Source organism: Talpa europaea (assembly GCF_964194135.1).
Source record: "Talpa europaea genome assembly, chromosome: 9".
Lineage (NCBI taxonomy): Eukaryota > Metazoa > Chordata > Mammalia > Eulipotyphla > Talpidae > Talpa > Talpa europaea.
Window position 1 is genome coordinate 36,831,216 of NC_140076.1, and position 27,220 is coordinate 36,858,435.

General features: G+C 38.9%; 1 protein-coding gene across 1 annotated transcript in view; it reads right to left on the bottom strand.

The window, feature by feature from the left end:
* Nucleotides 1-27,220, bottom strand: part of DOCK2 (dedicator of cytokinesis 2) — a gene marked incomplete at both ends in the record, with an annotated part of 397,682 nt that overhangs the window by 314,415 nt on the left and 56,047 nt on the right. Inside the window, 7 exons of the mRNA XM_084243050.1 lie at nt 19,887-20,021; nt 20,949-21,049; nt 22,195-22,284; nt 23,516-23,613; nt 23,787-23,970; nt 25,650-25,753; nt 25,866-25,938. Of these exons, the coding sequence (XP_084099176.1) occupies nt 19,887-20,021; nt 20,949-21,049; nt 22,195-22,284; nt 23,516-23,613; nt 23,787-23,970; nt 25,650-25,753; nt 25,866-25,938 (785 nt within the window). The remainder of the gene's footprint in view (nt 1-19,886; nt 20,022-20,948; nt 21,050-22,194; nt 22,285-23,515; nt 23,614-23,786; nt 23,971-25,649; nt 25,754-25,865; nt 25,939-27,220) is intronic.

Sequence of the window (27,220 nt, forward strand, 5' to 3'; positions counted from 1 at the left end):
TGAGAGGAGCTGCAGCCTTTATGTAATTTGGCAAGAAGAACTAAGTTGCATAATTCTGCACTTAAGTAAATTTCTCTATTAGCATGAAAAATGGTATTCAGAGGTTATTCTCTCAATATAATTAGAAATTGAATGTTCCCAAAACAATGTTCCTAAGGATAGAAACACACACACACACACACACACACACACACACACTTTCATATTTCTAAGACATATAGAGAAAAGTCTAGATTACATCATCTACTTGAAAAAGAAACTGATATTTAGCAGAACTCTCCCAGGTTTTTCTCTTCAGGCCTAGTTGGTGTAAATGTTTGACTATCAAGAAGAAATTGGGTTTTGACTCCTTCTCTTACAATTTCTTCCTTTAATTTTTTAAATGAGAGAGAAAATTAACCTGTGGAATAATTATGCCTATACCTTGTATAATCTGGAAAACTATACAATAAATTGACAATTTTATTACCTCTTGTAAAAGGGATTGTGCACATCAATAGTACCATTATATACTTTTATATTATATTCTGATTTTTAAATAAGAAAATAGTACATTTAATTTTAAAGAGAGATATCAACTATTTGCGGGGGGGTAACTGTTTCTTGCCCTCCAGCTCCTTACTATAATAATCCTTTTCCCAAAGCCCTTTCTGAATTCTCTTATCCTCACTATGGGAAGTAGGGCTGAATTCAGGGGATCTAGCTCAAGGCCATATAATTGAAGTCAGATTTCCCTGGACAGTCACAGAATGGAGATACTGGTCTTACATCTACCTCCTGGTTTCTGGCACTGACTGCAGCTTGAGAGACAATTGCTTAAAAAATGTCAAGTTATTATTACTCTAAACTGTGGTCATACAAGGCATCTGAACTTTGTCCTTTCAGTTGTGGCTTTCTGAGAAGGATAATTAGCCCCAGGTTTCCTGCTCTGTTCTACTGAGTTCCTTGACATTTGGTTCATGGAGTTAAATAGAATTGTTAACATTTTCTTTACAAATGGTACTGATTTAAAAAAAAAAAAACACATGTGCAGTAAAATTTAGGAACACCTGAGGGAGTGTCAAGTTTGAACACACTAAGTTTGCATTACTGGAGACCCACTTTGACCAGTAGGATGACTGAGGGGCAGAGAAGCTGCCAGCAGAGGCAGGATCCCAGGATTGAATTCTAACACAGAATCAGCAATAGAGTGTCATGACCTTTAGTAAACAACTCCATTCTAGGGGCTGTTTCCCTCCTCTCTAAGTGGACCACATCACCATAAAGGGAAGCCACCAGGACTCTTCACTAGCTTCTTTCTACAGCCCTAGAATACGATAGACATGCTGGTTATCTAAAATCAAACCCCTCCAGTGTTACCAGACTCAGCATGTGGCCCCATAGGTTCCCAAGTCAGAGTCAGAGAGCATGCAGGGGTTGATTCAGAAGAGCATGAAATCCATTTGATCATTAAGTTCCATTAATTTCACCTTCCAAACCCATTTCTTCCAGCCTAATTGCAATAGGATTGACATATAACATTGTGTAAGCTGAAGGTGTATGATTTGATGATTTGAAACATGTAAATAGTGCAACATGACTACTACAACAATGTTAGTTAGCACCTATTTCACTGCAATAATTACAATTTTGACGTGTGGTGAGAATATTTAAGATCTACTCTTATTGACTTTCAAGTATATAATACAGAATTGTTAACTGTAATCACCAAAGCCATTCACTAGATTCCATTCTCTTCAGCATTAGCACAGCCTTTGTCAGAGTAACCATTACTTCTGAACCCACCTTTCTTCCTTCATTCTTTTACTTGGATCCATTTTCTACACAATGGTCAAAGGGACTGCCAAATGCACAGATGCGATCATATCATTCTCCCGTCTAAAATCTTTTAATAGCACTTTATTTCCCTCAGTTTAATGTTCAAATGTGAAGGCCTGACCTTCAAAGCTCTGCAAGGTCTGCCCCTTCCTATCTCTGATACTCTATATCACCCCCACCATAACTGAATTCCAGCCACTTAGGCTTTCCCATAGTTCCACTGAGACAATCCCCTGCAACAATCATAGGTACTTCCTTCCACCTTTTGTTCACATATTACACATTTTGCACACCCTCAGCTTACACAATGTTTTATGTTAATTTTTCACATATTACCTTTCTCCTCATCACCTACCAACTCTTACTCATCATTCAAGTCACAGTTTAGATCATCTTTAGATGCCTCCCTAACCCCATGATGAGATCTGACTATATATTATATGTTATATATAATATAAATTTAATATATATTATTATGTATATATAATATCTATTAAGTGCTCTCAGAGCACCTCACCTTGATTTCATAAGCACTCAACATATATATATGGGTGTGTGTGTGTGTGTGTGTATATATATATATATACACACATAGGTATGTATGTATGTATGTATGTATATATATATATATATATATATATGTAGAATGACTCCCTTCTCAGCTAGATTAAATTTCCCATGAAGACTAAAGCCTGAGGGCCTCCCCGGTGGCGCAGCAGTTGAGCGCTGGGTTGCGAAGCTGCCCGCAGCCTCTGTAGTGCCAGTTCAATCCCCAGCCACCGGAGAGGGTCCCACATGGCACACAGACCTATCCTGCCGCACCTGCTGCTCCCCTCAGCAGTGTACTTCATCAGTCTGCCTGTTCTGCTCCCCGCTCTGGCTCTGGTAAATTCTCTCACACCCTCCCGTGCTTCTGACTGTACCCAGTGCTTGTATAAATAAATAAATAAATCTTTAAAAAAAAAAAAGACTAAGCCTGAGTCTGTCCAATTCATTGCTATTCCTGGTGCCTAGCAGAGTGGCCTAGGGGCTAGTCAATAAATATTTGTTGGATAAACACTTCATTGCTAATGTAAACCAAATCTCTACCACTAGACGGATATTTCATTTAGATAGAACCTTTCATTATCAGCCCAAGTGCTAGAAAAGAGGAGCCGAGTCATACAGCCTAGTGCAAATAGAACAAATATTAAATGTGTTGGTGCTAAAGGTAAATGCCCAATGCCCATTGGTGCTAAAGGTAAATGCCCATAAGGTCCCAGAGCCATTTTTAAAATGTTGAATGTGAGCTGTGTACTGAAAACTGCCATCTTTAGATTTTCAGTTTCTAAGATCATCTGTGAATTAGATACAAGGAACACATTCCTCCTCCCCAGGGATGACTTCCAAAAATGGGGTGGGGGGGAAAGCAAAAACCCAGGTCACAAAAGGTGGGCATGTAATGTGCACAGCTGACAAAAGCTTCAGAGTATGATAGCTCAGGGTCCTCAACATGTGTTTGCTTCTAGGGTTTAGGACAGGCCACCTTTTACTATTTATTACAATGGAGATTACTATATATGTATAATTACATTATATGTTATTTTATATATTATATAGAATGTATAATATTACATTAAATCATATCAGAGGAGGAAATGTTGATCAAGGAAGAGAGATTATGTGTGGCCCACACAGGTGAGCTTCAAAATCCAGGGATGCATTTTAGTCAACAAACTATATCTCCAACCTAAAACCAAATTCAGACAGAGCAATCAATGACCCCATGAAAACAAACCACTATGGATCAGAGACAACTAAAAAATAATGGAAAACCTAATTTAAAGGGCAACTTTTACCTGGCTTAATCAGATATGCTTAAAGTTTCCATTAGATAATTTAAATAACAAATATTTTTTGAGCATCGCTAGCAATTACCACAAGCACACAGTGAGTGCTCAATGAATATTGCTTGTAAAACATACTTGAAAGACAAAATAAATGGGCAATGAGAACTGAAAGATCTAACTTAGGCAGAAAATGCAGGAAGAATGATGCTTGAGGTGAGACAGGACAGGTGAATAGAGAAAACTAGGAGAAAAGGAGGGGGAAAAGCATTTGGGCCCCAAGAACAGCAAGCGCACAGGCTCTACAGGAGAAGGAAGTTGGTGGTCAGGGAACTAAATTAACCACAAAATCCAGAGTGGAGAAAACCCTAGTGACGTGGGTGGAAAGAGACTGGAGGGGCAGCCAGAGACCTGACATGTAGGTCCTTCCAGGACACATATATTTTTTTCTTCATGCAAGAGAGCAGAAAGAAGAAAAAGAGAGGACTTTAAGAGCACCCAGATCAGATTTGAACTGCATAATGGCCACTCTGTCTGCAGTACAGTTTAAAGATTTACATTTCTAACAGTGTGGTAGATAAAATAACAAGGAAAAATCTCCCAATAGTAATAACTACCAAAGATGGGTTTTCAAAATGAGTCAGTGAATTGTCTAGAAAGTGAAGAATCCACAGAGATTCTGGAAGTCACAGAGCAATAAAGTCAGACTGTGCCCCGAAAGCAGTTGCCCAACATAGTGTCCTTAAGCTTCTATTTTGATCATTGCTTGGAAAATAGAAGGAATGAGATCAATCCCAACACACTTTCTTTGTAAAGGGATGTACTACAAGAAGGGGAAAAGTAGAGAAGGAAAACACATCTCCATTAAGAATCAAAAGTTACAATATATTTTACATTCATTTTTCATTTAAAATGATCAATAACCAGTATTTCCAGTAAGACAAAATCCTTCAATATTTCAACCAAAAGAAAATGCTGGAAAAAATTGAAGGAACATATTAATAAAACTTGATCTTTTTTTTTTCTTTTTTCTTTAAAAAGAATCAATCCTTAGGGCCTCCCCAGTGGCACAGTGGTTGAGTGCTGGGTTGAGAAGCTGCCCACAGACTCTGCAGTGCCATTTCAATCCCCAGCCACCGGGCGAGGGTCCCACATGGCACGCAGACCTCTCCTGCTGCCTGCTGCTCCCGTCAGCAGTGTACTTCGTCAGTCTGCCTGCTCTACTCTCCCCTCTGGTTCTGGTGGATTCTCTCACCCTCCCATGCTTCTGACTGTACCCAGTGCTTGTATAAATAAATAAATAAAATCTTTAAAAAAAAAAAAAAGAATCAATCCTTAACCAATGTCAGTCCTTATCTGGATGTTGTTTTACTTTTGTTTGGTGTTTGCTTACTTTTGTTTGTTTGTTTCCCAAATTCATGTTCCTTGCTTAATCCAAAAGCAGAAATTTTAATTTAAAGAGAATTCTGGTTTACCCCAGATGAACAACAGAAGGAAATTCTGATTTTTTTTTTTTAAAGATTTATTTACTTATGCATACAAGAACTGGGGTACAGGCCAGATACACAGGAGGGTGAGAGGATTCACCAGAGACAGAGCAGAGAACAGAACAGGAAGATTGACTGAAATACACTGCTGAGGGGAGCAGCAGGCGAGCCAGAAGAGTTCTGCCACACCATATGGGATTCTTGCTGGCCAGCCGGGATTGAACCGGCACTGCAGAGGCTCTGGACAGCTTCACAGCGCTGTGCTCAACTGCCTGCGCCACTCGGGGAGACCCAATTCTGATTTTCTTGAGGAAAATAAAATCTTTAATTCAAGATGAAAAATATATAACTGATAAAGTTCCCAGGAAAATTAACTTTATCAAATAATAACAACAGAATGCATAAGGAATCAAGACCACACAGATAGCAGAATTAGACTCACAAAGAAACCCTATTAGAATTATATAGTAAAGAATACAAAATCTCATATTTAACATGCTTTAATTATCTATATTAAAAAGATGCTTGTAAATGTGATCAATAAACAAAGAATCATAAAAGTGAAAAATTATATTTGAAGAATTAAATGGAATTTCTGGAAATAATATAGTAATTAGAACAAGACCTCAGTCAATGCGTTAAATAGCATATTAAACATAGTTAAGGAGAAAAATTGGCCAGCTGAAAAATAGGTTCAAGAAATTAGCCAAAATGAACCCAAGAGACAGAAAATATGAGTGTTTATAAGACAGGGACAATATTATGCACTCTAACATATATCAGTTGACATTTCAGAGAGATAATAAAATATATGAGGAAAAAATATTAAACAGAAAAATGAATGAGAATTTATTTTGGAATCAGTACTGAAAATTCCAAACTCCCAATCTAGGAAAACTGACTTCTACCTATATAAACAAACACACCTAAGTACATCATAGTAAAACTCAGAACATCAAAGACAAAGAGATGATCTGAAAAGCTGTCAAGGAAAAAAAAAAAAAAAAAAAACCAGGATGTTTCAAAGGATCAAGAGTAAGACCAACAGCTGACAGCTGATCTTAATAGCAAATGATGATAATAATAATAAAAGCCTGTAGTCTCTATCCAGGAAAATCTCCTCCCAATGCTCAAAATAAAATCAGAGTAACTAAGTTTGCATGATTTTTCAAATAGAATTTTCTAGTATTAATTATAAAAGATTTACTTCAATTAAAAGAAAAACAAATATGGAAGTGAAAAGTGATATGAGTAAACTGTTATTTTTACGGTGATAAAAAACATAAAAATTACCATCTGAAATATTATCAAGTATATAATACAGTAGTATTGATGAACTTTTACTGATAAAATATATAAACAAATAGTGGATGTTTAAAAGAAAAATATTGTCTGACTTGTATAATTATAAAAAAAAAAAAGTAAAACTAAATTACTGGACGGGGGCCTTCCTAGTGGCGCAAGGGGTTAAGTCTGAGCACTATCAAGCTATTGGCAGCCAATGCAGCATGAGTTCCATCCCTGGCCAGGGAGCTAACCCAAATGGCACAGCAGACCTCTCCTCTCTCACTGGCTGCTCCCCTCAGCAGTATATTTCAGTCAAACTACCTGTTGTGCTTTGCATTCTGTCTCTGGTGAATCTTCTCAACTCCCGCACCTCTAGCCTATACCCCAGATCTTGTATGCATAAAATAATCAAAAAAAAGAAACTAAACTAAAATACTGGGCAATTCTAGCATAATATTTAAGAGAGAAGGGACAGTATTCTTCTCAAATCCTTTTATTATTGTAGGTATTATGGAAATATTAGGTCTGGATTCTATTATTAAGTATATATGATAGAATATCTAAGTAGCAATTAATAGAATTGAATAAAAAATGTAACTTTCAAACTAGCTAAGGGAAAAGGCAAAGGAGAAAATTAAAACAATAAAAAGAAGGAAATTAAAAAAAGAAAAAAGCACAGAAAAATTAGGATGGTAGCTAAGATGGTAGAAGTAAATTCAAAATATCAGTAATTACAGTGAAATCTAGTTTTATTTCATGATGAACATTATTATCAAAGGAATAATATAAATGAATTTCTTTAAACTGATAAAAGGCATTGTTTAACTCTAACACAACATAATAATACATATATAATTACAGATAGAATCGCTTTTATTCAACACAGACCTAGATAGTAGACAATGCAGTAATATAGTGAAAAAAGAGTAGACAGGGAGAACAAAACTTTCCGCGCAAACAGATGCTTAGTTGTCTACTCAGAAAGTTTAAATGTCTCCATAGCAAATAGATTCCAGGAGGACAAGGATAAAAGCTGCAAGACCACTGGAGAAAGCTAACACAGTAGTCCAGGTAAAGTAACAAGAACTGTGAGTAGGAAGTTGGTAGAAAGGATTGAAAGATGTGGATGAACTGGAGAGACAGGCAAAAGAGGGGAAGGTTGCAACTCCACTGTGAGTTATATGAGAAGAATCAGAGAATGAGATATCATGTTGAGAATGTGTAACATGTTGGAAGATAGGTTAGGGAGATGGAGGACATCATGACTTTGAACTGCCTTGGAAATGAGAAAGATGAAAATAGCAACTAAATGACTGGATATACAGATCTGGATCTTGGTGAAAGGTGAGGCTAGATTTCTGGGTTTTCTACATAAAAATGTTCGCTGATGCAATGGGTTTGAATTTTTTCACCTGTGGAAGGGCAACTGAGTGAAAGGAGATATAGGTCAAGGATCTGGGATATATGAGGCACAGGAAGAGAGTTCTGAGTTATACAAGGCAAAGGAAAAAAATCATTGAGGTAGAGAGATATATATAGCAGTATAAAATGTTGTGGCTCAATTTTTCTGTGATATGACTGTTGACAAAACAGTGTTATCATCTGTGCATTATTCACAAAATATATTTGATCATGGAAAACTCTTCATTTTTATCACCACTATCATAACCAAGACCTCAGGTGGGCCCTTGCTCCAGAATGTCCATCTGATAGGAAAACAGGAAATAATAAATAATGATGCAAGTTAGTCCAGCAAATTGTTGTTTGAAAGAACATTCTTCTGAGATCTCACCTGTACATGAGTAACCACTGCAGATCAAATGATTGAGCTATCTGCTACCTTTGGTAGCATGAGTTTTAGATCCACACAGTAACAGATAAATTGAGAAGTGACTATGATGGTACATTAAAACAAAAACAAAAACAAAAACTGGCTCCAAACTGCAATTAAAAAACTCATGTTGGCCTAAATATACATTGTGGGTCTGCTAGACTTAAAAGGCCTGCTCAACTGCTATTTTGGTCACATGCACATCTGCATTCCAGTACAAGGTCAGAACAGCCAGGTCAATCAGTTACCTGACCTAAAAGAACACCATATACCAGAACCTACAAATCTTCTTTCAAAGTAAACAAGAGCAAGAGGGAAGCTTCATTGCCCTGGAGCAATGGGCTGGGAACACCTAGGGGGGCCAGTTGACTGATGTATGACTAGCATCCCAGAGACTAATCAGTGGTATGCCTGTTGAGAAGACTGGAACCATGTTTAGGGGTCTGGGGTAAGGTTTCCATTACAATACCTTGTCATCAAGTGGATAAAAAATCCCTGGTCAGCAGACTCACCTCCCCCTAAAGCCCTAGATGATATAAGCTCATTTTTAGTTTCCACCCACCCTTTCTCTTTGTTTTCCTACCCTGTGTAATTGAAGCTGCATGATTATTCTATCAATAAAAAGGCCAGAATTTTGCTCTTTAGCAGCATTCTGCCTCGTACAGCCTGCTCCATGACTCCTGATTCTTTGACAGTGTGGTGTTGCTGACGCAACAATACATGGCTTTAAAAATAGTAAGTGTTGTGATTACAAAACAATAATGCTGACCGGAATTGAGAGATTGCAAGGAAAATGAAAGCATGACTCAATCAGTTAAGGAAGCAGAGGTTATGTCTGTTTTCCAATGCACTTAAAGAATGGATAGTTTTGTCATATTGTCTTATATGAGTTCACCAAAGAAGCATACTTTTAATTTTTTTAATTTCAAATTCTAATTATTTGAGCAATTTTATTATTTTTATTTTCACTGCATTTTATTTCTGCTAAAACACTTTGAAATCATTTGTTTATCTCTCTCCACTAGAACACAAGCTCTATGAAGACAGAGACTGTTTTTCGTGCTCCTGTTAGATAGTGGCATATAAGAGGATCACAAAAATCTCTACCCCTGGGCCTCCCTGGTGGCACAGAGGATTGAGTGCAGCACTGTGAAACTATCCATAGCCTCTGCAGTGTGTGTTCGATTCCTGGCCGGCCAGGGAGATACCCATATGGTGCGGCAGACCTCCCCTGTCATGCCCCCTGCTCCCCTCAGCAGTGTTTTTGGTCATCTGTCTGTTCTGCTCTCCGTTCTGTCTCTGGTGAATTCTCTCACCCTCCCATGCCTCTGGCCTATACCTCAGTTCTTGTATAAATGAAAATAAAATCTTTTTAAAAAAAAAACTCTACCCCTCAAACAACAATTACAATAGACACTAAGTTCACCAGCAGCAGTCAAACAAGGAAATCATTAGAATCGCACTCTATTTGTGAAAACTGGTAGCCAAAGAATCAGAAGACTCCCAGGTTGGGTTTTAGCATAGCTTTGCATTTAGATAGTTTCACCATCAGGATCTTTGCTGCAGATATTTTGTACATAATAAGCCACAGACAATTTTTCCATAAAAGAGAAAAGAACTAACCATAACCTTCACCCTAACCATTTCTTTATGATCTCTTACTCCTCATACTCCTCTTTTTCTTCTTTCTATTATTGAGGTAGCATTGGTTGATGACACATTATATAATTCAGGGGACTAGGTTCACACATCCTCAGATGTACATCATCACGCTTCACCTACCACTACAGCATCCATATCCCTTTACCATAGACCATTGGGTCACCTTCCCCCTTTTTGTTCCCATAATCCACCCTCCCATTCCCCCTGGCCTCTAGTAGCCTCAGTTCTACAATCAGATTTCTATGGCTTGTTTTGGTTCACTTTTTTCAGTTCCTTGGTTTTGTTTTTCTATATTCCACATCTGAGTGAAATTATCCAGTAATTTTCTTTCTCCCTCTAACTTGTTTTTCAGAATAATCCCCTCCAGTTCCATCCACATTGTCACAAATGGGAAGTTCATCTTTTTTTACATGTCTCAATAGTATCCCATCATGTATATGTACTACATCTTAGTTCACTTCTTTGCTGTTGGGCACTTAGGTGGTTTCCATGACTTGGATATTGTAAATAGTGCTGCAATGAATCTAGGAGAGCAACTATCCCTTTGAATTACAGACTTACTAGTTTTAAGTATTGAGTTACTATATATAAAACACAAAACTCTTGCATGACAATTTGTACTCTGCTTGAACTCAGTTCTTTACTGGTGTCCAGGATTGTGTAATTAACACAGAAATTCGCAATTAAGTCACTGCTCACAGAGGCTCAATCCTGGTACCACTAATTAGTCATAGCTCCCTGTGCAGCTACCTACAAATATAGCCTCACAGTCCTCTTCAACAGGGGACCAGGCAGCTACCACCCATCAATCCTCATGGTACACGACAAACTCTCCTTGCCATCTAAGTGTCAGCATGCTGCCTCATGTGCAAAAGTGTTCTGTAGATGCCTCCTGAGGACCTTGCAATACACAGAGAAAAAACTCTGCATGGTGGCCTCTGCCTATGTCTTCAAATTCATCTTTCTCCATTTCTCTCCTTTGCTCACTTCCATTTCAGCCACATTAGTCTTCCCCACTTTCTGAAAAACTTTAAGCTCTTTCTTATTTGAGAGCTTGACTTTTCCTCCTTTATTTGAGAGCTTTTCTTTCTACCACTGTTTGGCTGGCTCTTCCCCATCCTTCACACCACAGTTCAAATGTCACTTCTTTAGGATCTTCACAATAACACAATGAAGAATCCCCACTTCACAGGCAGAACCTAAGCACAGAGATTAAATTGTCTGTACTAGGTTACACAGTGAGTGACAGGGATTCTTCACCAGCATGCTGCACCACCTCTCTCAACCAATCACTTATTTCCCTCACTGGCATTTGTCACAGATTGCAAGTAGTTGGTAAGTTGGTTTGCTTACTTTTTCCTCCTCTCACCAGTATTTTATGAGGGTAGAACTACATCTATCTCATTCATTTCGGCATACTAGCATAGAACTTGGCCATATAGTAAGACTGAAAAATGTGCATTGACTAAATGAATGAGTTAATGTGTCTTTGCTGCCAACTACATTAAGAGGAGAGTAAATTGAAGGACAGTAACCATATGAGCCACATAACTAAGCCCTTTTCAATTTTCCATCCACCACAGAACACAATAAGCTATAAGTCCAACAGCTGAGCAATATATTATTTCCTATTAAGGAAAGAAATTCTGCTTTGGGATGAAGCCTGCCTCAAGTGCATTTGAAGTGGATCACAAAGTACATCTAGTCATCCTGATTCAGTCCGCATTCCTGACAATTTGTTAGCTGGGTGAATTTCACCCCTTGGGTGAACTAGACCCTTTATTATCCTGCATGTTCATATTTAGTTACAGGGGATTTGCAAACACATTTTCTAAATCTACATATTTATTCAGTAAATTGATTTCCCACCCAAGTCATTCTCTGCGGAACTGTCAGCTTCAGCATTTGACAGAAATAGACTTTTTGTGTGTGTGCAAAGGCAAGCATTTTACCAGCAAGTCTGCTCCCAGACTTCTAAGAAAGAGTTAACAAGCAAAGGAAATTGTCTACTACTTCAACCTGAAAGAATGAATATCTCCTGTCCTCCATGGCTTTCCCCTTAACTATCCAAAGCATAGTCTTGTGCTGCAAGATTTAAAAGAGACAATGGAAGCAGACAAGAGCAGTATCTTATACTTTACTGTGTGTGGAGTATGATATCCTTGCCAAAGAGTTTACCCATCCTCTGAAGGATTGCAGGGGAAAGCCAGTCTAGAATTATGCCCTGGCAAAGCACAATTCACAATGTAGGTAATTAACATGCAGATCGTTAGAAACTGATTGCACCTCAAAGCCCGATCCCTAGCTTCCTACCTACTACCCTCAACCTCCAGACTGGATATCAGGAAAGATTCTAAGCTCTAGGAAATGCTTGGCTTATTCACTAAAGATCTCCTAATTATCAGTTTTCAGTCCTTATGACCTCACTGTAGTAGTTGATATTGCCCATTGTGTCTCCTTAAAATACTCCCTTTCCTAATTTCTGGAGTGCCAATCCTTCCTGCTTCCTCTCCAATATTCCTGGGACTCTCTCCTCATCCTTCTCTTCAACATGATAGTCTCTAGGGTCTCATCTTGGTTTTATAGCATTTTTCACCCTATGGTATCGCTTAAGTTTCTCTTTGGATTGACTCATGCCAAAACTCTATGTCTTTTCTCCACTTCCATATACTCCAAATCTATATTTAATTGGTGCTGTATTTCTATTTGGTTATGTGTCAACACACACCTCAAAGTTTACACATCCCAAAGCAAACAACATCTTCCCCCCACAAACCTGCTTCTTGCCTATATGATGCTGAGTAGCTAGGTTTTAACAAATGGGCAACTGAGTTTAGCTTCATATAAGCTTACTTGGCACTTCAGTTCCACTCTCACATTCAGTTAGTTCTAGAAATCCCTTGTCTTCTTCCCTTCCTTCTTCTCTAGCCACACTGAAACTTGCTCTTGCCTGGAATGCTGTAACAGCTTCGTTATTGATCTACTGCTTTTACTCTTTTCCTTCTCTGAACTGTCGTCCCCACACTAACCTTACTTCTGTAGTAATCCATTTAAAACATGAATTTAGTTATGTTAATCCCCTGCTTTAGATCTTCAATGACTACTGCTGCCAAAACAGAGATTTCCAAACTGTTCCTAGGAAAAAAAAAATGTGTAAGTATAATTCCCAAGAGATGATTATTTTTTACCAGATTATATCTATGTAATATTCTAAGTTAAATGTTTATAAAGTTTAATTTTTTCATCTTGAGGCAAAATAGAGAAATTTTAATATTTTTACCTGAATCCAATGGATTAGTCTATGCACCATTGGAGCACTCATTGTATGCTGTGAAATGAAGAGAGGACACCATCTATGCCAATCTCCTCCAGCCTAAAGAATGACATCAAAGGGCCTCCCCGGTGGTGCAGCAGTTGAGCGCCGGGTTGCGAAGCTGCCCGCAGCCTCTGCAGCACCAGTTCAATCCCCGGGCACCGGCAAGGGTCCCACATGGCGCACGGACCTCTCCTGCCGCCCACTGCTCCCCTCAGCAGTGTACTTCGGTCCTTCTGCCTGTTCTGCTTCCCACTCTGGCCCTGGTGAATTCTCTCACCCTCCTGTGCTTCTGACTGTACCCCGTGCTTGTATAAATAAATAAATAAATCTTTAAAAAAAAAAAGAATGACATCAAACTTCTTGGTCTGTCACAAAATATTTCACAATTAGGCTTCCACCCACCTCATAGATTCATTGTCCACCTCCATCGCCTGACCCAAGAGCCTCTTTTCTCCACAAACATGGTCCATTAATGATGGGTATAGTATAGCACAAAGAGCTTGGCTTTGGTGTCAGATTCTTCCCTGCCAACAACTAGCTGTGTGACTTCAACTCGTTTTTCACACCTTTCCAGCCCTAAATCTCTCCTTATGCAAGATGAACGTAATCATATCTTTAATTTGTAGAGTTGTTTTGAACATTAAGTGAGATAGAGTGAAAACTGATATAGGGCCAGGCATAGAGAAGTGGTTTCGTAAGTAGCACTTAGGAGAAAAGAGTAGCCAAAGTGAAAGTTCTATCACAGATGATCCCACTACTTGGGATCCATTCATTTATGATTCTCTTTTCTCTCATGGGCTGGCTTCTTAAATACCTTTCAACATCTAGTTTAAAACACAACTCCTCTGAGAAGAATTACTGATTCTCTCAAAGTAGATTGTGATTCAAACCTGTCTGCTCCACAGGAACCATTCACATGTCTCTGCTGTTGCATCCATTGCTTATTCCAGGGAACTATGTTTTGATTGCACATATGTCTTAGGCCCCCTGAGAAAGTACAACATTAATTTCAGAGTCCCCTGCACTTAGCAAGTCCCTAGCATATAATATGTCTTCAAAGAAACTTTATAAATATTTCCATATGCAAAGGGAAGAGCAGACTGTTCAAATGTATGTGTATATGCACTATTTCATATTATAATAATGGCAACTTAATGGTTTACAAAACACTTTCACATATGTTTGTAAGAAATGGGCTGTTAGCTCCTTCTCTGCACTAAAGCAACTCATAACATTGATAATAAATTAAAGGGAAGTAACTGCTTAACAATATCCCTTTGATGACAGTTTTCTCTTCCATTCTGATCTGATGCCAAGTTAATGTTATCATAGAATAATTCCATTAACTACAATTGTGCAGTTTACTGAGCCATTACTGTCATCAAAAAGTGAAATTATCTTCAAAACTAAAACCAGGGGTTTACATAGGAAGAAATGGCATTAACATGCAAACAAATTACATACAGGAGAAACAGGAATAGCGATGTGATGGGCATTCCAGCCCAGACTTCACATAAACAGATGATTACATTTTAATATTTATCCATACATGAACAATAAAAACAAATCATACTGGCAAGTGCCTTCAAGTCAAACTCACATTTGTTTAAAAAAAGCAGAAGCTTATGTACTGCATCCCACTACAGGCTATGCTGAGCATGGCTTATTCAGATAATACTGCTACCTAACATATTCATAACCTGGAGACTGAAGTAGTCTATAATATTTATGCGAGAAGATATTGAACTGATGGAAGGCAAGGTGGGGGCTGGAAAGGGGTATAAGGAATATAAAGCAAGGTGCAAAATAATAAGGCAAAAGAGTATAGTTCATCTGATGAGAAAGGCAATTAGAGAAAGGGCAATGATGTCTGACCCTGGGTAAAGTGAGCCTGAAGGGGGGGTGCCCTTCAAGTGTAAACTGTGCTACTTTGATGCCTATGCTAATGGAGTGGCAGCACAAGGGCAGGCAATGACAAACACAGACCAGGGCTGACTGTCCTGTCCCCCAGGTAAGGCAGGGGAGCAGGATGACTCCAATGGACTGCTGCTCCTATCAGGATACTGAACACATTTCTCTTTCATGATTAGTGACTCATTTCCAAGGGATGAAAGCTCACTTGGGCTGGCCTAATGATGACTTTTCCTTATTCATTCTTTGCGAGGATGAAATGGGGATAAAGACATGGTTGCCTAGACAGCTCTGCCAAAATGAGGAAGCATTTTTCAACAATTCCTGCTCTAAGTCATATTTTCTTTTCTGAAATCCTAGTGTGTTTAGGGATGGTACCATGCAAACTACACTAACTACCATGCAAATAGTACCTCCACCCACACAACAAACTCATGCTCTCAGCAGTTCCACCAAAACCCAGTAACTGACCCTCCGTTCAAAGCTACTCTGCTCAGGGCAACCCATTCTCTTGACTGACCACCTCTCACAATGTCTGGCCTGGAAAAGGGTACTGTTCTTAAATTTGCTTAATCAGATGAGGTAGATTGAGAAGCCTTGCTCTGTTATTTCTTAGCTGTGTGTGATCTTCAAGCTTGAATCTAAACCTTCGCTTCCTGACCTGTGAAAGGGGGATGGACATGCTGTCTTGTCTCATAGTGAGCCAGTGCCTACTGCATGCCAGGTGCTCTTCGCAGTGCTTGAGATACAGCAGGGAACAGTCAAGGACTTGAGCTGACATTCAAGCAAGGAGAGGGCAGTAAGCAAAAGCAGAATTAATTATTCTATAGAATGTTCACATGTGACCAATTGTATGGAGAGGAAAGAAGAAACAAAAAGCAGAGTAAAGGGAAGGGGCTAGGGTGCTAGAGGTAGGGGTTGAAATTTTAGATTTTTAAGTAGGCTAGAAAGGGGGAAATTTAAGCAAGGATGTGCAAGCAGCAAGAAAATGGGCAAGAAAATAGAAGGGAAGAGTGCAGAAGCCCTAAGTCAGGGGCTTCACCCCCAATGAGGGGCCTGTGTAGCTGGCTCAGAGCAAGTACGAAATGAGAAGAGATAAAGTGAGGCAATGAGCCTCTCCACTGTATTTTTGTGAAGACCAATGGAGCAAAAACATGCAATGTACTTAGCAGGTAATAACAACCCAGGCATTTGCTAGGTGACAGGCACTGTGCTAAAATACCTAACTTCCATTAGTTCATTTAGTCTGCCTGACAACATTGCAAGAGTTTTTACATATATGCTGGTTTTAAATACAACGAAACTGTACTATAGGCAGACAAAATCATTTGCTCAAGGTCGTAAACATTTACAAATGGTAGTGGTAGGATTTAAAAAAAAAAATTCCAAACCTAAATATCCAAGTTGCAAAGACTGGGCCTTTAAGTGTGGCACTAACTGCCTTTCTCAAGAAAAAGGGGTGGAAGTGAGGGTAGGAAAGGAAGAGTCTATGGATGACAGAGCAGGCCAAGGAGACTGGGGTTACATGGAGAAGGAGGAAGCAAGAACTGAACAAGCAGGTCTGTAACAAAAGCAGAAGGCATGATGCAAAGAGGAAAGACAGGCAGAATAGCAAGGCACAGAGATCTAGGTACACACTGCTTGGGTCAAAAGGGCCAGAGTACACACACAGGAGAAGCAGGGGGCAGCAGACATAATAAGCAGGGCCATTCAATGGGTCAGTCAGAGACCAAGGTGTATTCATGGGGCCACTGCTGTCCTCAAAAAGCACAGACATGTGGTAAAAGCACCCTCTCCTCCTAAACAATAAATAGAAAAAGTTGTTTAGGATAGCATGAATCAAGATACCAGAATTTCATCTTACTAATTTAAACCTGAGTTTTTGAAAGAAACACCCTTGTTGGCTCCTAGGTGAGAACATGATAATAGCTACCAAGTATTGCATTTATGGAATGAACACCAGATATGACACAGAGAACTTTGAACATTTAATCTCACTTCCTCATCAAAACACTAAAAGTTGCTTTATCCCCATTTGTAAATAAGGAAACTGAGGGTCAAAGAGGCTGGGTGTCTCTCTAAGCCAGGCACTGAGAGGGACAGAAATGCAACTCCCTCCAAGGTGGATCCAATGGGATCACTGACCAATGAACATGGATACAACCATCATCCCACACTGCCTTCTGTGTTTTAGTTTATGGCTATAGAAGGATGGGTAAGGAACGAAAATAAGGGGTGCGGATCCTATTGCAGCACTGTGCTCTGGAGTGTCTCTTTTGAAGAGCTTCCATAAAGAAGCCCTGCAGTCCTATTTCTATGGGCTGGGCTAGAGGTGGGAGAGCTATTTAGTGTCCCTCATGTGGGTCAGGGAAGTACAAGCTGCTCTAGACTGAGTAACTCCACAGCTCAGGAACCTTGGGAATCATCTCAGTTTGCTGTCAGAGCTTCAGGATAAAAGGCACTGCAAGGAGTTTTGTAAAGCTCCAAGCCTAGAAGATAATCACTTCAGTTCATTCTGAATGTTCCTCACTAAATTCTATATCTCCTGGAGGCTCAGTCATTCTAGAAAAGCACAGTGCATATTGGTCATATTTATGACCACCCAGCATATTTTGGATACATTCCCTACAATTTAGGAACTTCCCACATTTTTACACCTGCCTCCCTATGGCAGAAGGTTGAAACTCTTCTGCCAGCTTCCTCTACCACTCTACCCAAAGACACCTGCCCCAGACCTTTAACTCAGGAGCTAACAACACAAGATGAGGGGACAGGAAAATCACTTTCGTTGGCTATGTGATAGAAATGCATAATCCTAACAGAAGAATCCCAGTGATTCTCAATAACTTCTCTTCCTCCCTTTGTCAAGTACTTCCTGAATTTTGATACAGGAAAATCCCTAAACCTTGCAAATGTTCATGTGCAATATGTGCAAAGAAAAAATGGCAAGGGAACAACTAATGGGAGCTAGATCTGTTGCAATTATGCGTATGAGGAAAGAGAACAAAGGAATAACAGGAAACAGAAACACAATACAAGACACAATAAGCCCCAAAAGCAATAATTATATTATGATTTCCCACCAGCTGGCTTAGAAATCTCAAAGCATTGAACCTTCTATTTTTCTAGTGTTCCATAAAATGATCTCTTGGTATGGGGAAATACCTCAATTGCTTCCCAATGTTCTCAAGGCACCAGTGAAGAGCAAACCTTTGCTAAATATTCTAACATGAAAAAGCCAAACATAATATGCCTTCCCTGAATGTAGGATCCCAGACCCTCCTTGTATGTCAGCCTACATATTTGCTGATGAGAAAGGGTTCAAAGTTAGGCCAGGGTTACTTTAGAGACATCTCTTCTGACCAAATGCAGTCTTCATCTCCAAAATAGACCTTATTCAACAGACATTTTATGAGTATCAGTGTTCTATCTGTTATGCTTGGAAGGTAGCAAGAAATAACAGATCACACTGCTCCTGCAAAGAAACTAAAAGCCACTTAGAGTTCAACAGCCTTAATTTTTTACCAAATAGAAAATTAGCAGCTCTGCAAGACATGTTCTTATGAGATTTACCCTTATATACAACTAGTCACATGTGAACATACAAAATGATCACAAATACCAGCTTTCTTTTGGGAATTCATCTCTCCAGTTAAACAAGTCCAGAGCATAAGAATCTTAGTTGACCCAAGGTGCTAGAGGAGTCCACAATCTTACCCTAGCCACACGGTTTAAGACCTTAGCATATGACGCAGAAGAGTTCTTGGCTTTGTTGGAACAAGAAACCTAAGGTTGCTTAAGCAGTAGAATATGAACCTGAGATTTTCAGTGGCTTCCAAACTGAGAAACTTGCTTCAAAAAGCAATCAACACAAGGAAAGCAAAGCCAACATCTAAAGAGAGGGAGATTATCTGATAACATTGAACATCTGGTTCCAGCTATACCTGAGGTCAATCTACTACCTGGATTTTTCAATAATGTGAAATAAAATAAAGCCCTATTCTCCCAAAGTCCATTTGAATTGCGTGGTCTTCATTTACACTGATAAGAATTTGCAATAACAATATCTTTCCTATGTATTTCATCTTCTTTTCTACCACACAAAACTAACCTGATCGTACACCCAGACTCCCTGCCTAACTTGCTTCATAATCAGGATGAACATAAGTCCTTCTTCAGGCTGCACCTGAGTACTTTCATCCCTTAAGTCCTTCAAAAAGGCAGCTAACTCTGTGATATCATCAAACATCAAATCTCTAAGACGCTCTAATACGTCAGCTCACTTGTGGACACCAGGAACTCAAGGATAGATAGTTCAACTGCAACACCAGCTCATCTGTCATGTATAACCTATTAGAGCCAAGTAACTGTCAAACTCCTTGTGTTCTGCTTTCCCCACTCCCAACACCTCTCTCATTGAATATATTGAATCCCTTATTGAATAGATTGGTGGAAAGTTTTTACAATATCACAAATTAAACAAAGAATAGTAGATGAGATAGAGAGGATCCTCAAATCACAAATCATGTTCATTGAGTGAAACACAAGCTACAACATATTATGATTTCTTTTCCCCCCAACTTAACTTAAATGGAGCAATTATTACCTATTTATAAATCTCAAATTTGGATTTTTAAATTAGTTTTGATGGAAGGCTGGTTAATTTTGTAAAGGAATTTCTCTAATGGTTGTTGTATCCCAGAGGAATTGCAGAGCTAGTCAATCACTCTTACATAACAAGTACTCACTGTGAAAATAATGTCCTCGACCGAACAATGAACTTGAACACATATTCTAAAGCTTTTAGAGTTCTTAGGATTGGTTCACATTGCTCCCCTCTGCTGGAGGTATCCAAGTAAGTCTTCAGCACCGTCATCAATTTCCTGAATAAGGGATTAAATTTCCAAAATACGTTTCTTTCTAAGCCACAGTATGGTAATTAGTTCGCACAGTAAATTATAAGACATTCAATCAAAGGTTAAAGGTGGTGGTATAGAGCCATACTCATTCATTCATTTGCAACCATAAAAATAACACCATTTTAAAAACATATTTAATACAGAGAATAAATAAGTATTTCCTACTCATGAAGAATCAATAAAGAAAAAAATAATGAAGAAAAATTTTTTTGATTAGCAAAGCCAGTGACAATTGGAAGATAAATAATGATTTTTTTTTTTTAGCTTTTTCTTTCTACAGAAAATATTCTCCTAATATCATGGAACCGACCTTGATTAGAAACTTTACATGTTTCTTCATCACTGTTAAGGTAGACTTCAAACCAGCTGACCTGCCTTCCTTTAACAAACTGGCATCCACCAACCTTTCCAGCATTACCTTCCATCTATAATCCTCAGTTCCCAATACCCAAGCTGTATTGAATTACTTGGCATGTATACCTTCTTTCTAAGCTTTGAATTCCAATGTCTACCACAAGTAGTTGCTCAATAAATGATAACTCACTGAATGAATAACCAAACACTTTCATATACTTCTGCCACCAGAGTATTCATTCCAAACAATGGGTTTACATATTTTTTACTTATTCAAAATAACCCAGATACAGATGGTTTCTTAGCAGAAATGGGTCAACTTACACAGAATGGTGACATATATATAGACCACACACACACACACACACACACACACATATATATAGACACACACATATATATATATATATATATATATATATATATATATATATGTAGACACACACACACACACACTCAAGTTATTCAAGTTTCTTGTGACCCAGCCACCCTAGCAGGACAAATAGACAAGTAATCCCTACATGTATAGTCCCTTACTTGTAAGCCAAGGTAGCACTAAAATGTTGTTGAATATAGGCCTCCAGAACAGTGTTGAAATGCTGGAATTTCCGGTCAGCAATGAGTCCTATTATGTAGATCTGAGAAAAGGCAATAAATCAGTATTTTCAGGGCAGGTACAGAGCAGGCAGCCCATTTTTATATGGCATAACTGTACCCCTAGCAAAATATTTTGCTCAAGAAGCAGTTCATTAATATATCTCTTGTTCTTTTTCATTAAGATAGTGTACCTCCTAAAAAGTCTGCCATGAAGTATACTATAGGGTATTATAAGACAAAAGGCATTCATGATCAAATAAGCTTGAAAAGAGATAAAAGGGATTCATTGTCAAAGCCCCTGTGAATGAATGACTCTCAAAGCTTGCAAAAGCTCAGGTTATCATCAATGATTGTCTTCTTTAGTGCAGGACTTGTCAGAGTCTTTAATATGCTTAGCTGCTTCATGAAAATCTAAGAGGGTCATGCAATGTTCAACATTTTCCTATGTTATTAATCAAAGGATCTTTTGTCACATAGCTTCTTTCTTTAGGGCTAGCTTTTGTGGAGGTGTTATTAGAAAGCACAGAATTAAGTCACAATTTTCTGAAAATAACCTCTTTAAAAATAAAAACGTCACTGAAGTAAGGGGTTAACATATTAAGACTGTTGGTCACTGATAACTTAATGTGGTTATTTCTTATGTTTATTTTGACATGACACTGGTAAAATATGAGTTAGAACAGAGACAGGATAAAAAAACTATTTTTAAAGATGGAAGGAGGAAAGATCTGGATGGCATAGCACTATACTAGGTTTTGGGTAGGCAGGAGGAGTGTCATGAATCTGGTGAGCTGGAGACTCACCAGGTAAAAGAAGGTAAGAAGGTAAAAGGAAATTTAGGAAGGATTTTGGGTATTTTACAACCTGGCCAAGGACTAACTTCCAGCACCCATGGTAAGTCAAAGTAATCATTTACAGTATCCAGCCTCAAGTACTTTCAATCAACGCTACTCTGACACTCTGACATCAACAGTTAAAGTTCCCTTTTCATTTACTCTAACTATGCTTCCAAATGAACTCAAAGCAAATAAAAGTAAACAGGAGTTCATTCTTTGGTCTGCTTGCCCAAACATTGAAAAGCCTCCAAAGAATTCATAAAAAAGGGCGACAAAAGGTACAATTTCTCAGAGTGCTCACAGAGAGAAACACTGAGAATGCCACTGAGCACCTGTCCCCCTTCTCTTACCAAAGCATCAAAGACGAGGATGTCATACTCATTACTTTGAGAATGTTCCATCATGATGTTGAAGAGGGCATCCAGAGTATCCTGGAGAAACTGGACACAATGATAAGGTCTGTGTTAAGACAGCGTGCAAGTGGCCTAGAAATCACACTCACCAGGTATACCCAAGAGAATGAGAACACACATCACCACAGTTGAGGTCAAGAGATCTAAGATACTTTATTCGCAAGAGCCAGAACTTGGAGCAACTCAGTGTTCACCAACAGCAGAATGGATAAATGTATGGTGTCATTTTCACATTACTGAATACTACACAGCAATAAAAGAGAATAACCCTCACTCTGTGTAAAGTAAGATGTCAGACACAAAAATGCATGCTCATTAATACACTATTTTTATGAAATTCAAAAACAGACAAACACCCATCTATGATGATGGTGGCATAATTATTTTCCCCAAGTGGGTTACTGATTGAGAAGGGGAATGAGGGAAATACTAGAATTCCAAGTATTGTATATCTTGATTTAGGTGGTGGGTAGATCATGTATCAGTTTACGATGTTTTGGTAAAGAACAGACTACATATATGATTGTGATAACAATAGGCTCTGTACCATTCAGCCTAAGTGTAGGATACTATACCATCTAGGTTTGTGTAATTATACTTATGATGTTTGCACAGTGACAAACATCCTAATGATACATTTCTCTGCACTATCGATACACTATAATCTCTACCACCATGTCTGACATTTGCATTGTTTTCTGCTTGTTTCACTGAAAATGTAAGCCCTGATGGCTTTCTCTTTCTCATGTTTAACATATAAAGCTCTTTAAGTACCAAGAATACTTTTTATTTCTAAAGGTAATATGTAGGTAATAGTAATAGATTATGCCACTACAGCAAATTATAACAACAAAAAATTAATAGTTATTATTTATTTAACTTGGTATGTCTTATATGTTTTAGTTCAATTATTGTGTTCTATGTATGAGATTTTCCTAGAAAATGTTTAAATAATGTTACTTTGAAAGCCGCTAACAATCCTAGGAAATATGGTACATTCATAATATTATCTCATAAAGATGGCAACTGGGTAAGCTGGGATCTATATGAAGGCTGAACTATTTCCAGAAACTGAGCTGTCATCAAATCAATTCACACTCCAGCTTTCCCTGTAATGGTTTTGAACATCAACTTGGGGCACTCAATTGTCAGAGTAAACACTGTCCCACTCCTTCAATACTTAATTTCCCTCTGAAGCCACTCATGATTCAAAGCTCTCTCATAGGCACATGAATACAAAAAATGAAGCCCCACTGACCTTCACCACTTCCTCTCCATCCACGATCTTCAATTTCTCTAAGTTCTCCTGTAGCAATTGAGGCTTCATACGCCACTTCAACAAACCCAGCAAGCCCACTAAAATAGAGTCAAGACAAGCAAAATTACTATTCTTTATCTAAAAATGTCCTTAGTAGGATTCCCCGAGGTCCTGATTGTGCATCCATATACCCCCATGCATGCATACAGGTGAATAACTGCAAATACACACTCACTTGCACACTACACACAACTTTTGATGGTTCCATTACCATTCTGGGTGAGCTTCGTGGAGCACACCAAGGTAGAAATGGAAAACACATCTCTAGAACTGACAGAGAGTCCTCCAACACTGCTGGAGCTTCTACTCAAGGTGGCACCCTTGTTTTCCATGTGGTGTCGATAAGAAGGAAGGGTCAGGTAAGCACTGGAATCCTCCATCTTCTTGCTGTCTCCCTGCAAAAAGCAGCTTGGTTACTTGCCCAATTTAAGAGTACACACCAATGCATCAGAACTTGCAGTGGCCAGATTACACATTTTAAAATGGAGATGGTCAGAAACAATGAGGAATATCATCAGAAAAGCAACAAATATCAGCTCAAAAGTGGGCTATTTTCCACAAAATAGGCAAGAGCTCAATATTATGTTAATAGAAAGGGGCTTGGTCAATCAGTTGAAGACTCTATAGACTTCATTAATGACCCAGAGGGAACTGAAGATTCCCAGTCAGTCATTTTAATTCATCCTAATTTTTTTGAGATCTTAACACATGCCCTCCAAGAAGACAGGAAATCAACTTAAAGAAGTCAGGAATGATACCAGAGTAAAAATGTCCTGGAATCTAGATCCAACACTCATGTCTGTGTTATCTTGGATACATTCTTTGCTACTTTTTCTCATTTTTCTCATGATCAAACTGAAAATTAATAATATGACTTACTTCCTAAAGATTTTGAGTGGACACAAAAGTCCCTGGGAATGCTGAAATGAATGATTCCAAGTAGGCATTATAGGAGTTAACAATCATTGAGCATGTAATCTGAACCAGATGCCACACTAAGTGCTTTAGATGACTTAGTTATTTAATCTAAGCTTAACAACTGTTACTGTTGTAGATACTATTATCTGTTTCAATTTCCAAATGACAAAAAGAAGGCTCATGGTAAATAAGTTGAAAACTGACAGCAAATGGGCCTCTGTCCTCAGAGAGTTTACAATCTGTTGGGAGAATGGCTTTCAAGGCAAGATGTTTCATAACTGAGAAAACAGAAGCTGTACAGAAGAAAGGAGGGTTTCTGGAAAAGTCAGAGGGACAGACTAAAAGGAGAATATCCTGATGAAGGCTTGATGAGGCTGTGTTGGCCATGCACACCAGAGGCAATTTCAGCCTACAAGGCTGAGAAAGCCAAGGGCAAGGGTTAAATCCTTGTGCTGATCCCTTAGCCTCTCCCAATTTCACAACCATATGCTGCTGTGCCTCCAGTCAGGTGTTAGCAGAGGCTTCCTGCTGCCACAAGAGGGACTGTAAAAAAACATGCAGGTTAGATGAAAACAAATACTTTCTCTCTCCTTGAAAGAAGTCTAAGTCTCACGATGTAAACATAACAAAGGCTGACATCTCTGCCCTTTATATATGGCCCTTCCACACGGGACACCTCTCTGACCTGTCATCACCAATTAAGGAAAAGGAAACTGAGCCTCAGGAAGACATCAGAGATGATACCAGATCTAGCAGCAGGATCAGGGCCCCAAATTCTAAAAATTTTCCCATTAGCTACAGTGAAGCATCTCTCAAATGTTTCCTGCCAGTCACACATTCCAAAGAGGTCCATAGAGAGTCAGCAGCCTATTCTGTGTGTAACAATAAACTTGTCCTTTTAGTGAATGTTCCATGTAACTATCATTGTCATGTTTATGTTACGAGTCTCATTTAATTCACACAATTATTCACTGAAGGTTCACAGATGAAGAAACGGAGGCCCTGAGAAACTAAGATTTTGTAGAAGTCTACAAGCTGGCATGTCCTGTTGTATGTGATTCTTGGGTCCCTACTGTTAATCACTAAGCAATCCTGCCATCTCCCCTTTGCTTCTTGTGCCCCCTCACTGCAGAGTTAGTTCCCAATGATGGTATACCTTTAGGACAACCAAGTCATGGATTCCATCTTGCAGAGTGGTCCCATCTTCCTTCATCAACTTCACATAGGACATGGCAAAGTTCTTTTCTCCTTTGTCTTTAGCTGGAGATAGGATTGTGAGGTTAGGAAGGAAAATGATACATGTGTCACCCAGCTATCCCACTCAAACCTCTCTTAGGGTTGCTGCAGAGATGCCATTTGATTGGGTACTTACATTCCAAGGAGGACCGATGTCGAAACATGAACCGCAGATGGATCTTCTGCATGTCTTCAATAGGGACAGCCACCTCAGCAAACACAGACACCACAGCTCAGAAGACAGTAAGTTAAATGGTCCACCCCACTCCAGTCCCCCATCTCCCAAGGCAGCCTGACCATTTAACTGAGAGTGCTGCATGCTGATTTATTACCCATCCATCAAGCCTGATGAACTGTAAATAAATTACATAAGAACTAGCTATGAAGAGAAAATAAAGTAACAAATGGAATCCATTTGGCAAATTGCACTGTCAGCCAATGAAAAGAGGTCTGCAAATTATAGTAGGGAAAAATGAATCTCCCCAAATTGATATAAAAGTCACATAACTTTAGCACAGGATTTGATGCACTGCAAACTGCACAATACACATTTTCCTTACACACTCCAGGAGTTCTGGCAATTGCAGCAGGGTTTAGCAAATTAACAACAGTCATTAGGGGTTTGCTTGAAGATTCTCACTTATGCAAATTAATATGCTTGAATCCAATAATATTTGTGAAAATCCTAGGGCTCATTCCCATCCTTGGTTAGATACATGTCCAGATGTTTTAACCTCCTTGGCCACTGAGCTAAGACGATCATTCCCTGGTCATGCCAGTTTCATTGTCCAGTGAGGGTTCTGTTGGCACCCTTGATTGAGATGCTTTGGCCTGCCTCTGGGCTAGCCTATCTCAAATTTCAGTCTAAGGTGCAATTCATGCCAAAGCAGAGAAACTTAGCTACCCATGAGAAAATTTATTTGATTTTTAAAAAGGACATGTTTACATAGCACTGAAGACAACTGAAAACCAAACAAATGAATACTTTGGGGTGCTCCCTGCTCCATAAAATGAAAATTGAGTCCAAAAATTTCCACTATTAGTTTGTTTCTTTCATAAGAGCATAAGCACTGAGTCTCCTGGGCTGCTGCATCCCACTAATTCCTTCCCTGTGTATTGAATGATTACTATAGGCCAGTCACTGTGGCACTGCCATGCTGATGTTAAGGCAGAGGTCCTGCTCTCTCTTAAAAAGCTTATGACTCACATAAGGTGACATGTCATTATACCAGACATGTGACCAGGGCTAGCAAAGAGATGTAACTGAGGCTCAAGAGCATAAAGATGAGAAAACCAAACTAGCCCAATAGCTTTCTGACCCCAAATTCGGGTTAGTCATCAATTTGAAGAGATAAGGTACAGAGAGACCCACAGGGGAAAACAGGAATACCAGTGATGAGGCAAGAACCACTGAGCTTTGAACAGCTATCTCAGAAAGGGAAGTCATGTGAAAATCTTGAGTTTGGGTTCAGAGCACAGGGTGAGAGTAAA